General features: G+C 37.0%; 1 protein-coding gene across 1 annotated transcript; it reads right to left on the reverse strand.

Annotated features, from left to right (window-relative positions):
* Nucleotides 1-9,970: 9,970 nt before the first annotated feature.
* Nucleotides 9,971-13,867, reverse strand: LOC149895168 (uncharacterized). Its single transcript, XM_090119170.1, has 2 exons — nt 12,305-13,867; nt 9,971-10,201 (listed from the first exon to the last, which is right to left on the reverse strand). Exons 1-2 carry the CDS (start codon nt 13,865-13,867, stop codon nt 10,187-10,189), a joined length of 1,578 nt encoding a protein of 525 aa, XP_089975296.1. The 3' UTR covers nt 9,971-10,186.
* Between the last annotated feature and the right edge of the window lie 947 nt (nt 13,868-14,814).

Here is a 14,814-nt window from a genome sequence, read left to right on the forward strand (position 1 = left end):
TGTGACAAAATCGACGAACTAACAAGAACTGTTGAAGCCCAAAATAAACAAATAAAAGAGCTAGAGAAAAAATATACTAACCTCAAAAACGAAAAATCACACCTCGATCTAGAAATAAATGCATTAAAACAACACGTGCGCTATATGGAACAGCAGCGTCTGGATACCGTCATAGAAGTTGCCAACATTCCGTCTCGTCCTAATGAAGACCTTAATGACTTATGTAACAAGTTAGCTGATAACCTAAATCTAACCAAAGAAGGAATCTCCAACGTGAAGCGCCTGGAAGGAAGAAACGGACAGGATGGATGTATTTAACTGGAGTTCAAACAGGAGGAATTATGTAATATGTGGGTACGTGCTTCCAGACGCAGAGAGGTACTTGTGGGACAGGTGGTATGTGATGAAGCAGTACCAGCAGCTAAAACCAAAGTGATAGTACGCAAAGCCCTAACTAAAGCGAATAAAACCCTGCTGTGGCAAGCTAAGCAAAAATTAACACCAAATTATAAATATGTGTGGTTCCAGAATGGGAATATATTAATCCGTAAATCAGAGAATAATAAACCTATTGTGATCAGAAGCGAAACAGACATTGAAAATCTCCTCAACCAGGCAGCACCAGCACATCATCGGCGGTAATAGATATAGTATTTTATGTAGGTCACCATAGTTCAGTCGAATATCCCAAGCAATAATTTAGAACTTTTTAATTGTAGTACATATAACTCATTTTGTAAAAATGTTCCATCGTTAGCGAAATCTCAATTTAAGTTAAATTTAGTCCATATAAATGTAAGATCACTAATTAAAAATTTTTGTTATGTTTTAGAATTAATAAACAGTTCATGTTCACCAATAGATATTCTCATATTAACTGAAGTAAACATTAAAGATAATATCGCAAATATGTTCAATGTAAATGGCTATATAATGCACAAAAAGTTACGTAAGAATAAAAAAGGTGGCGGTATTATAATATACATACGGAACGTTCACGTATTTACATTCAAACATCACACTTTAAATCACTGTGAATCAATCATAGGTCATTTAACGACTAATCACAAATACGTTGCAACAATTTGTGCAATATATAGGCCACCCAACGAAAGTAAATACTTGTTCGTAAGGGAGATAAAGGATCTTTTATCTAGTAAACCTTTTAAACACTTAGATATTTTTGTTTTAGGAGACATGAACATAGATATAAAAATAAAGGGTAACATTCAAGATTTTTACATAAATAGCATGGCCGAGTGCGGTCTAACAAGTGTTATAACCGATTATACAAGAATTGAAATAAGAAACCAAATAATAACGCGTAGCGTAATCGATCACATTTTTGTAAGGACGCAATTGTTAGACCTGTACTCGGGCGCGCTCGGCACTGCAATGGCTGATCACCGTATGATCGTATTGTCGTGCATTGGACAATCATTAGCACATGTACAGGGTGACGTTAAAGTCATTCGAAAAATAGATAACAATAAACTTAATAATTTGCTTGATCATGTTAGCTGGGATGATTTTACGAATACAGAGTGTCCATATAAATTATATGATAACTTAAAAAATACCATCCAAAATTGTTATAATCAATCACAATTTGAACAAATAATTTCAACATCAAGTAAAAGAAACAAAGATCCTTGGATTACTAGCACCATAAAAACTATGTGTGAAAAAAAAGATTTATCTTTTATTGACTGGAAAAATGACCCGACTAATAAAATACTTCGATTAAAATACAATAAATTACGTAATAAAACGCGTAAATTCATAGAAAAATCAAGAAATAATTACTATCATAATCAAATTAATCAAAACTACAACAATAGTCACGCTTTATGGCAAATTTTGAATTCATTAACAGGTCGCTGCAAAAATTCAATAGACAACTGTATCTTAAAAGCATTTCATAAAAATAACATAGACATTAAAACAATTGCTAATAATTTTGCACAAGAATTTTATTATAGTATTAAAAAAATCATTCCTAAATGCAATAAGCGTCTATTATGTGAAAATGATAATTATTATCCACAAAATAAATCAATGCTACTTAAAAAAGCTAACAACAAAAAACTTAATATCAATAAAGCTCCCGGATTGGAGGATATTCCTTGAGCTCTATAATGAATGCATTAAGAATAGGGTTTGAAAAACAAAAGTTACCTGTCCTCGGTGTATTAAGAGTAAACCTCTTTGGCTTATTTGGTGTTAACACATTTTGGTCAACACTCTCCGAAACCTGATTTTGTATGACACCATCACCCTCACCACTGCATATAACAATTTCAATGTCATGGTTACTTGATGTAGGCATCAAATCTGCAGCCTTACTTATATCATCAGAAACCCTAGCAAACCCATCACCAATACCGTCACCACTAGCTCCACCATCTCCACTCATGCCACCAATATCAACACCTACTGTTTCCTTATCACCCCCAAATGGCACAGTAAATCCACTGGCAGTACTTCCTAGTAAACCAGAAACTCGGTCCAGTATGTCATCTGGGGGTATATGTATAATCAGCAGGACCACCACCAGTCTAAAAATTCAATGTAGGTAAATAGAATTAATAAGTCATTACATTCTGAAGTCCAATTAAAAACACAACTATGAACGAACACGACTAGCTAACCTTAATTTGGTTCATCCTTATTTTAGTGCTGCGTTTGCGAGAATTCTTTTTTAAATTTTCCCATTTCAAACGCAGCTGCTGAGGTGTCCTGGGACAATTCGTAGCCTGGGCATTGAACCGCTCGGTCAATCTAACCCATTCCTCGTTTTTTAGTTTGTTATTGGTGGCGTTCGTTGTTTTCGTTGTTATGATTTTACTCCCTTCTATTAATTCAAGCAAGAACTTGGATTCCTCTTTTGTAAGAGGCTTGCCTTTTACCTAGAAACAAAAAAATAAGATTTAGGCGCGAAATTGAGCGTAAGTTGGGAGCACAAAAGCGTCACCTTATGAAATAACAAAAAGGTACTTACGATTTCGCAATCCATTATTGATAATGAATAATAGGTAATTAATGACTAACTGTTATAACTTGTTTTACTTATTTATTATTTGTATGTTCGCAATATTTAAACGCATAAACGTTCACAGTTTGATAGCTGTTGTCACTTGCCACAGAACAGACCAATACACATTCCATTTTAGGTAAAGTATTTTTACTTGATATCATATTTTATGTGATAAAATATAATTCCTAGTAAAGTTTTTACACGCTTTCACAAAATTATTTGCTTTTAGTATTTTGGATATTCTTTATAATATTTTAAGACTAGTTTGTTACTATTAAACATTTAGCTAAACGTATTGCATACATCAAACATTGTGCTAGGAACGGAACGGTCAAGAGGGAAAAGATCGCCACTGATCCCGGTATCACAAAAAATTTGGATTGCAGTCATTTGTTATTGGCACGCAGATCGGAGATCAATCGAGCAACACGCATAGGTTATGTGCGATCCATAAGGCTCACGGTGGAACTGTGCTTGACGAAGAAAACCACAAATTTTTATAGACGCATACATAGATATACACTCAATATCTTATCAGAATAAATCGTGTAACTGAATACTTGCTTGCTTACCCTTATCAATTCTCGAACTTTTTAACAATTATCCAATTGAAACGGAAGCTTGTGATAAACATGACGAACATCTTAAATCATCATATTATGTATAACCAATGTATATTTGTATAACCAGTGTAATATGTATGTACATACTCGTCACGATGAGACCGATGTCGAGTCTATTAAATCATTCGTTGCGTATCGTCCTTGCAGACAAATACGGACCATTTTCAGGCTGATCGTGCGGGGTGAGGTAAGTGTTTAATTTTGGCGGGAGGTGGAGAGTGTCCGTTCTGTAGCGTTTAGCTACTATTATGTATTCTGTGACATAATATAGCAGGAAAGCAGTTACCATGTTCTTGTTTGAGGATAGATTTTCTATTTATGAAGGAAATTGCATGTAATGATATGAATAGAAAATATTTAAATTAATATAATATAATGCAGTCTTAATTACCAGGAACAGATCTTTGTTACTGCAATGTGAGATAAACAATGTTATATTTAAATAATCTATACTAATATTATAAAACTGAAGAGTTTGTTTGAACGCGCTAATCTCGGAAACTACTGGTCCGATTTGAAAAATTATTTCGGTGTTAGATAGCTCATTTATCGAGGAAGGCTATAGGTTATATATCATCACTCTACGACCAACAGGAGTGGAGTCACGGCCACGGGGCTGAAACCGCGTGGAGCAGCTAGTACTGAAATAATTAATATTTTTTATTGTCGAAGTTATCGCTCGCAACAATGAGCGCTAGGCTTGTGCCTAATGAAGTCCTGGCATTCCTGCAGTATCAGCTGGATGTCATGGATGAAGTTAGCATAGAGCAAATTTGCTGTAGCTGTTTTGGGTTTGATGGGTTACATGTTGTTAATATTATAGGGAAATTTCACGAAAAAAACCCACAAATAACTTATTTCTATTTCGTTTCAAAATCGAGAGTTAATTAAACACACTATTAAAAATACTCACACGTGATACTTCTAAATAAAGGCTCACAGATAACTTCTCTTATTTTCGTTTTGAAATCGCTCGTTTCGCTGTTCAAATTAAACTAACTCTGGTGAGCGACACCGGGCTCTTATATATTCAGAGAGCTAGGCTCTAGAATATTCGAGAAAATTTGAAAATATTTTCTCTCTCACACCTTCTAGAGTATTCTGGTCACTATCGTCCGCCATAATAAAAGGTTCTATAGCGGTAGCATTTGTACTAAAAGCGCGAAATTTTAAAACCTAAATTTTTTAAGGTTTTGAGAACTAATTTGGATAACTAAAATTATGTCGCTTTAACTCCAAAATATAAGTTAGCTAATGACGTACAAATACACAAAATTTAATAACTTTATTATAGCAACAAATTAAATTTAAGACTTTATTGAAATTTGCTCGCAACGCTTTTGGAAATGCAACCCAAACAATCGTTGTCCTGAATGAAGTTCAAATATTCGATAACAGATGGCGCCACTATGTAGGGTTGGAAAGTTCCTTATATCTTTAGAAACACGCCCTTAGATTAAAACGGGAACTTTCTAGCGTAGCGTATGTAGTAAAGGCGCGAAATTTAAAAACCTAAATTTTTTAATATTTTGAGAATTAATTTGGATAACTAAAATTATGTCGCTTTAACTCCAAAATATACGTTAAATAATGACGTATAAATACACAAAATTTAAATTTAAGATTTTATTGAAATTGGAATTTTAAATTTCGCGCCACTACTACACATGCTACAATGGCTCACAACTATGGAGACTACACACTATGTCTATTGGAGTGTAATATAGTCTCCGAAGTTCAAATATTCGATAACAGATGGCGCCACTGCACTTAATTTCCAAGTTGAAGGGTCGGAAAGTCCCTTATATCTTTAAAAACATGCCCTTTAGATTAAAACGGGAACTTTCTTGTTCGAGGGGGGATAAAGGGCTATCACACCACATAAGTCCCTTTATCGTGTCGGGACTCCTTTTTAAGTTTTATCGGCACGCACATTTTATCGACTTAGTTTTATTATATATATAGATGTGTAACGTATAGTATGCTAACGTCGTGCCTATGCTATACAATTGTCTTGGACTCATGATAAGCTAACGTCGTGCCTATGTCATGTGGTTGTTTTATTTTCTATGTGTAACGTATAGTATGCTAACGTCGTGCCTATGCTATACAATTGCCTTGGACTCATGATAAGCTAACGTCGTGCCTATGTCATGTGGTTGTTTTATTTTCTATGTGTAACGTATAGTATGCTAACGTCGTGCCTATGCTATACAATTGTCTTGGACTCATGATAAGCTAACGTCGTGCCTATGTCATGTGGTCGTTTTATTTTATATGCGTAATGTATAATATGCTAACGTCGTGCCTATGTTATACATTTGTCTTGGACTCATGATATGCTAACGTCGTGCCTATGTCATGTGGTCGTTTTATTTTATATGCGTAACGTATAATATGCTAACGTCGTGCCTATGTTATACGTCATTTGTTTTGGACTCATGATATGCTAACGTCGTGCCTATGTCATATGGTCGTTTTATTTTATATGCGTAAAGTATAATACGCGAACGTTGTGCCCATGTTATACTGTCATTGGTGTCAGAGATAGCGAACGTAGTGCTTCCTCTCTGTGTATTGCGCTTACCTGTTATAAGGGGAGTGTAATGTTTATTAGTTGCTAATACCTTATCATTAATCCTTCCCAGATGCTGCCAGTATTGAAGATGAGGAGTCCACAAATGACCCAGTCGTTGTTGTTGAACCTGCATCAGGCACTTCGAGAGGAGCCTGTACTTCTCCGCATAAAACAAAGGAGAACGAGGACGTCCTCCAGTCAGGAGAGGCCGTGTTAGACAAAAACTAAAACAGCGCCAATAGAGGGGATGACAAGTGGTGGCGGATTGCAGATAAAAGCGCTAGGCGTAGTTTTATTTTGTATATTAACAAAAATATAATCAAACATTATTCTTGCAAAATTGATTCTGCAAATTCGTTTTCATTAACTACATTAAGTTTATAAAACCTTGCAAAGGTTTCGGAATGTTTAGTCCAGCCAGCAGTTTTACGTATATTATCAACGCATACACCACTAGCACAAGCAGTAGATGTTGAAGCGTGTCTTGTGCTATGTGAACTAAATATTGAAATGTTGACACCACTTTCCGATAACACGTTTTTGATCCAACGACTGATTGTGTGAGTTGTGGCGGGTTTATTAGGTTTTTTAAAAGTTAGTATTAATCTATTGTCCTCCTCATTCCTCAAATGTTTTGTGACATTGATATAATCAGAAAGTGCAGTAGCGGGACAAATACTTATATTTTCTTTAAAGTATGGAAGTATAAGAAGGGGTTGATCTCTACCCGGAGCCGAAGTTTTTATCAAGTCTGTTATGAAAATCTTAGCTCCACTGTCTGAGAAATAAATATTATTAAGATTGATAAGGGATAAAGTTTGGACCCGCTGTGCTGTACACAGCGCAAGTAAAATTACTATTTTTTTAGTCAACTGCTCCAAATTAATGTTTATATTAGGAAACCAGCTTGAGATATGGTTCAAAACTAATTGTGGGTCCCAAGAATAATTATTGTATTTAGGATTACTGGGTTTCAATTTGAATGCTCCCTTTAGGAGTCGTTTTATGCATTCATCCGACCCGATATTATTTCCTAAGATTAAAGACAAGGCAGACCTGTGCGAGTTTAAAGTACCATATGAAGCCCCTTTGTTAAACTCATTTGTTAAAAACGATATAACTGTCGCTACTGTACTTTCAAAATTGGAAATATTTCTATCTAGACAAAATTGCCACCATAGTTTATAAGTTACGTTATATTGCTTCTTAGTGTTACTGGAAAGCGATGCCAACATTAGTTCGACAGCTTCCGATGGGATGTTTCTCCGTAAGAAGGCTTCGCGGAGAGCCTCGCTGCAGCCAGCGTAAGGTGTGAGTGCAGTGGGTGCGACAGGTGACTGAAATGAGAATGCGTTAGATTCGTATCTGCTTTAAACTTGGAACCCCTACCCTTTACGAGAAAGCTCCGCCAAATGACTTCTCATTTCTTTGCTTTTAGGGGGGGGGGGGGGCAATAAATGAAATGTACAGACTATACGGCTTTTAAAATATAAGTCTGGTAAGCGAACTAAACTTTGCTGGTTTAGTTCTTGCTATATCGCTATCCGTGCCTGCTTCTCGTGTTTACGGGTGAATTAAGTTTATCAATAGTCATAAATGCAATGCTATACAGAGGATATACTGCATTTAAAACATGACAAAGTCTGGTAAGCGAACTAAACTTTGCTAGTTTAGTTCTTGCTATATCGCTGTCCGTGGCTGCCTCGCGTGTTTACGGATGAATAAAGTAATGTCCTGTCTTCGCATCCACAGCTAACTGTCCTATACTGCCATAATCTTAACACAGATTCATTCGACATAGCTCCCCACGAGCTCAGTTCTTCATTTTTGCACTCGCACAACTGTGGACAACACAAGAGCAATGCCTCCATTGGTAGCAGTTACAATCAAGGGCTAGCAAGGCAGGCTAGCCATATTACGGATGTTGGAACAACCGACTATATTTAGGGCAATTTTCTTTGTACAGTGTAACGTTTAGACTGTCGTAGCATTCCTACGGAACAAAGATGGGATCAGATCTGCATCCTTAATGAAGTTTATCGAAAGGAGATACTTTCAGACGACGATAGTATTCAAAATCCACCATATTCCTGAACATAATAATGCATAGTTAAGCTTATAATCTCTCTTGCCATTATCCTGCAGCAGAATTCCTTGGCGATAATTTGTTCTCGTTAGAACGAGCGAGGTTGTTACGATAATATGAGAAATCCTGTCAGTTAGAGACCTGAACGACGCGATAGAGTACCGCTATTTCAGTAGTAGTAGCACCTAGAAGGGTGAAGGTATTCTGGAAAGCGGAACTGAAGGCCCGGTCAGCAGCACCAGCCACCTAATAGACAGTGTTCAGTGCTGCACCACTATAATCTGCAAAATGACTCTGACGGTATGAAAATGTACCGTACACGAACGTACATTTTCAAAATATCAAATGATAAAGTTGGAATAAAAATCCTATTTGCCTCCGTCTACCCAAAAGACATACGGAGTAGCTAGTAGTAGTTGGTTGAATTAGAATCCCTTATTCACTGGAGGCACAGAATATATGGACGCCAATGTGAATTTGAATACATAAGTAATTACTTATTTCTTTATTTGAAAGAGTAAGGTGTGCAGATAGTATACCTACCAATAAATCACACAAATTTTTATATTATATAATATATTAACAATCCCAGATGAAAAGTTAATCAAATAAGAACCAAAAAGTAAATTAGATTTAGATACATTTATTTCAAAGGATTTACAATTCACTTCTAACGTTTTAGAATAATATTATAAACTTGTACACCTTGACAAAAAGTAAAAAATTGCGGGTGAGTTTATTTGAAAGAGTAGTAGTAGTAGTAAGAGTAGTAGTAGTAGAGTAGAGTATTCCGATGTAAATGTCTCGTTAAATAGTACGTGGTTAGAATTCTGGAAGTAGGATCAGAAATTTAAAGGAAAATGGTATGGAAATATTCAAGAAGATTTACAGAGAAGACCTTGGTATGATGAGCTGGATGTAACTAGTCGTGAGTTTATCATCACAATCAACAGATTAAGATTTGGCCACAATAAACCAATAAATCACTTCACACCTTGCAAGACTGAACATAATTAATAGCAATATATGCACTTTCTGTAATGAGAAGATCGGCGATATGAAATTATTATGAACCATCAACCTTATTATTTTCTTTGTTTTCATAATCTTCAACAGTCAACTGTTAAAACCATGCCAAACGCCCAAACAGCCAAAATACGCAAGTCGCAACTTGTAGGTACGCAACATTGATTTGAATTTTGACGTCTATCAAATTTATCTTCGAAGAGAGGTAACCTGCTTAGAAAGTGAAACATCGATTATAGTGAATTAATCGATACTGACTAGAAACATGTGTCGCTCGAACTTGATACACATGTCAATTTTAAAATTCATCAAGCGAATCCCTTTTAAAGTAGTATACTTTCTTTCGTAAATTTAAGGAGCAAAAAAAGGGCAAGTATAATAAAAAAACACAACGCATTTATTATTATGATGATTTTTATTCACTGCATTCGATTACTGATGTCAGATTTCGATTTCTAGAGTAACGTCTCGGGCAGTGTTGCCAATTTGGCATAATTTATGCTAAATTTAGCATATTTTTACATTGTTTAGCATTTTTATTTGTTGTCTAGCATATAGCTTATTTTTTAGCATATAAAATATTATAATTGTGAAGCAATGGAGAAAATAAAATTGCAGCGTAACGACACACTTATTTATTTTGAAAGTTTTAACAAGAATAATCCACGTTTAACAATGGCCAGCTAATATATAGGCTTATCCCCTCCGCGTGGCTGGCTGGTAGGCATGGCGGTGGCATGGCGGCTGGCAGGAGGGGATGTCAACATGGCGGCTTGGCTTGACGGAGGTGACAGGCGACGTCACGTCCGTTACCACAGAACACATATTACTGTCCGTTACACTCGGCCATCCTGAAACAGTTGTTCCCACAGGAACAACAAAAATAATTAGCTCTCTAATAAATCAATAAGATCTTCGGTTTCCATTTGCTCATCCGAACTGCTAGCACTATCAGAAACTGTAACAATACTTTTATAGGGCCTCAACGAATCTGCAGCTACTAACCCACTAAAACTCTTATACCCACGTAAACCCTATATACTTCTAATTTGGTACCTATCATTGCCCAATACTTTCGTTACGACATAAGGACCGGAATGCAAGTCGTCAAGTTTAGTGTTAACTTTGGATGCTGAACAAGTAGGTGCTTGACGCGTTAGCAATAAATCACCCTTCTTATATATGTGAGCGGATTTTCGTTTCCTATCGAAGTTACGTTTCATTCTAGCGCTCGCTTTTAGTATCCTGACATTGCACCATATAAAACCAATCCGCTACTTCGAGACGATTCACGTTCATAGTGTCTACTGGATGTCTACTTAATGCATCTACATGTTTCATTCGTTCCCCCGGCCTATACTCTACGCTTATATCGTTATCTTGTATAGAAAGCCACCACCTTGCGATACGTGGTATAATGTCACGTTTTGTAAGCGTAGCGCGGACTGCTGTACAATCAGTAACAATCTTAACCTTTTTTTCTACTACACATATACGCGAAAACGACGCAAGGATTCTACAACGGCAAGAGTTTCAAGTTCATAACTATGATACATGCTTTCCTCTTTACTTGTCACCCTACTAAAATATAAAACGGGTCGCAACGTACCATCAATCTGCTATTCCTAATTTACACACAAAGCACAGGATCGTACAAAGCTAACACAGGCTCGGAACACAAACACTTTTTTAATTGTTCGAAACTATTGTTTTGATCACTACTCCATATCCACGAAGCTTTCTTTTTAGTTAAATCGGTTAAAGGGCGGGCAATGATAGCAAAATTGTAAATAAACTTACGAAAATAACTACACAACCCGATAATTATTGACGCACACTATGAACATTGGTCGGTGTTGGAAAACGAGACAACTTTGAATCGCCCGGTTGAATACCCTTAGCCGATATTTTATGACCTGAATACGTTATTTCATTTTGCAAGAACGAAAACTTACTCAATACTCATGTTTAATTTTAAATTTTCTACTACAAGTTTGACAAGTACCGCTTGCAAAATGTCTAAGCCTGACATAACGTCATTCGAGGGTAAGAGTAAATCGTCCAGAAATGCCAAAATTTCACGTTTACCATGTTTGTTTTTATAGTAGAGCCATTTTACTGATAAACCATTCTAAACATAATAAACAATTTCTGAATTGAAGAACTGACGTCGCTATAATTTTGTGTCAATAAACCTTCTTTCTTTTTAAATACCAGAGACGTTACTCTAAAAATCGAAATCTGACATCTAGAATCGAATGCATTGATTACTTGTGAATAAAAATCATCATAAATTAATAAATTCGATTGACAAATGTTTCAAATCCGTATCAATTAATTCACTTTAATCGATGTTTTAAAGCAGGTTACCTCTCTTTGAAGATAAAATTGATAGACGTCAAATGTTGCCTATTAAATTGGCTCGACTATAACATTATTATTTTCAGTTCTACCTACAGATTCAACTATTTTATTTATCAACCGCATAAAAACGGATGGCGCGTTTCGCTAAACCGAATGGAATACGAGTGTACTCGAAATGACCCTGAGGTGTTATGAATGCAGTTGTGTGTATCTTCATTACTAACACGTAATTATTGATGATGGCCTTGAACCATATCTAAACTCGTAAAATATTTGTGGCCCGCTAATTTCGAAACCTGATCGTCTATGTTTGGCAATGGAAATCTATCTTTTACGGTAATAGCATTTAAGGCACGGTTATCAACACACATCCTGCTGTCACCGTTTTTCTTTTTGACTAAAATGACCGGAGATGCATAACTAGATTCAGACTCTTTGATAATCTCGGCATCTAATAAATCACTTTAGACTGAACTACTGCTTGTTCGCTATGCGATAATCGATAAGGCTGGCGGTAAATAGGCTGATCACTAGTAAGCTTTATTATTAGCATTATAATTGGCAAATCTATGGCAAGCAAGGGTAAGTACCTGGCTATTTGGCTGTAGTGGAGACTCCTGGCAGCTTTCAGCCCTGGTTAGGACCTCTCCCGGCGGCCACACGATAACCTCGCAGCCCATGTTGATGACTTTGATGTACCCGTCTTCACCAGTGAGCAGGGTGGATGGAAGAGAGTAGGCCACTCCCTGCAGCTCATGATGCCGAGGCGGTGTAACCGCATCGTTGCCGACCTTATTTCCGAGAACCCGCACTTGAATGATGGAAGAGCCAGGTGGAAGTCTCTCTTCGTTGACTGTGACGACTTTAAAGCGATCATGGTCTTCGATAGCCTCAATATCGCAAATGGGATTGGGATCTTGAGTACGATTAAATTCGACAAGGCCTTTGTTAACTGTCAATGTCATACCTTCGCTGTTGATGACAGGCTGGCCGATTATAAGATTAACATCGGCCATTTTGATGCTAGACAAGTAGGCGTGGCATTTCATGGTTATACCGTCAATTTCTAATTGAAATTCGACTTCTCCACGACTCGTTGAGAGTCCACCGGAGAATCCTTTTAAAATGACACTCGTCGGTTTGACATCCAATGACAATGCGTTCGATACTTGATCGTTTAAAACGTTAACTTGACTGCCGGTATCAATGTATGCTTTCACGTGGATGCCATCGACTTTAACGACCTTTTTGTATATTTCATTATAAGGGCGTAGTACATTTACTTCTTTTATGTTGTCGGTTGAGATAGATCTTCTATTTTCCGTGGCAATTGTAGAACAACGTGAAGCAATGTGTCCCTTATTTCCACATTTATAACATGTACGTGTGTCAGGTAGGCAGCAATCACGCAGTAAATGACCAGTTTTATTGCATCTCGGACACGGGTCTGTTTCGACATTGGGTGGCATTGACTTTTTATCCAGGTGAGATGGCCTACTCACCAAATTTTTATGAAACCTTGTGTCGATAGGTAAAGTACGGTAGTCGTCAAGTGCACATAAAAATCCTTCGTAAAGCTCTCCTGGCGTGTGGCATTGGAAGGCTCGAGCGTTAGGTTGTAGCGATAGTGGCAGACCACGAATGATACAGGAAACGCTGGCGCTATCGGATAACTTGCACCGGAAGCACATGGCGATTTTATCTTGATAGTATTTTGTCATCGTCTCTGTAGGTTGCTTTTTCCTTTGTAGTAATTCTTCAAGCATGTTTCCATAATCGCGATATCGAGGAAATGCTCGCAATAGCATATCCTTCCATTGTTCCCACGTGTAATCGTAGTTCTCTAGACGATTATACCACTTCTTTGCTTGACCTCGCAGCTTATCTTGTAGGTAAAATGATTTAGTTGTATCGTCCCATCCATTTATTTCCCCAATTTGGTCAATTTTACGAATCCATGCTTGTACCGTGCATTCCTCACTATCAGGGTCAAATTCGGGGATTAAAGATGCAGCACGATGGACTTTTGACTTATTTGGAGCTTGGGGGTCATCTTCCAGGTTGCGTAAAGCCTTAACTACTTCTTTTTTCAGCAGATTCTTGAGCAGCTTCCGTGCAGGCGGTGAAGAAGTACCCTCATCTTCCTCCGACATTGATTCGTCAGGAAGTCGATAAACTTGTGGCCGATGTCGTTTCATCCCGCTTCTGATTTGTGAAGCAATGGAGAAAATAAAATTGCAGCGTAACGACACACTTATTTATTTTGAAAGTTTTAACAAGAATAATCCACGTTTAACAATGGCCAGCTAATATATAGGCTTATCCCCTCCGCGTGGCTGGCTGGTAGGCATGGCGGTGGCATGGCGGCTGGCAGGAGGGGATGTCAACATGGCGGCTTGGCTTGACGGAGGTGACAGGCGACGTCACGTCCGTTACCACAGAACACATATTACTGTCCGTTACATAATATAATAAAAGTTAAACCATATGAAACCAACTACAGTTTTGCTACCTTGCATACGTAAATTTAGTCGACATTTCATGGACATGCACAACTTCCACCTTGGAATTCTGGAATGAAGTAATGGATTATAAAGACGCAGCTGGTAATAACCCTTTTGCAGATTTATCACAGCTGGCAATATCATTATTATCACTACCACATTCCAACGCGGAAATAGAACGTGTTTTTAGCCAAATGAATGTCGTCAAAACTAAGCTTCGCAACCGTTTGTCGGTAAAAACTTTAAATGCCATTTTATACATAAGATTCGACCTAAAGAGGGCAGGAAAATGCTGCTACTCTTACACAGTTCCGGATAATGTACTGCGCTCTATAGGCACCAAGGAAATATATAGTCTTGGCAATGAGGCTTCCACGTCTACGTCAACATTATCGGCTGCGGATGAAGACCAAGATATTAATATTTTATTTGATAATAACACACTCGAATAAGAGATGTTATTATTTATGATGTCATTATTTACATATTATGTGTAAATAAATGTGTTGGATATATAAAATTTTAAGTAAAATGTCGTTTTATTTGACATTAAAAATTTTTAGCAAAATATTTAGCTTAATTATAAATCCTTTAGC

The sequence above is a fragment of the Colias eurytheme genome, chromosome 32, assembly GCF_061535395.1.
Source record: "Colias eurytheme isolate Ceu_HAF_F1 chromosome 32, ilColEury1 Martin Lab GWU primary, whole genome shotgun sequence".
NCBI lineage: Eukaryota > Metazoa > Arthropoda > Insecta > Lepidoptera > Pieridae > Colias > Colias eurytheme.

Bases quoted from the DNA above. Each gene is read 5' to 3' on its own strand.
- LOC149895168 (XM_090119170.1), bottom strand. From the start codon at position 13,867: ATGTCGGAGGAAGATGAGGGTACTTCTTCACCGCCTGCACGGAAGCTG.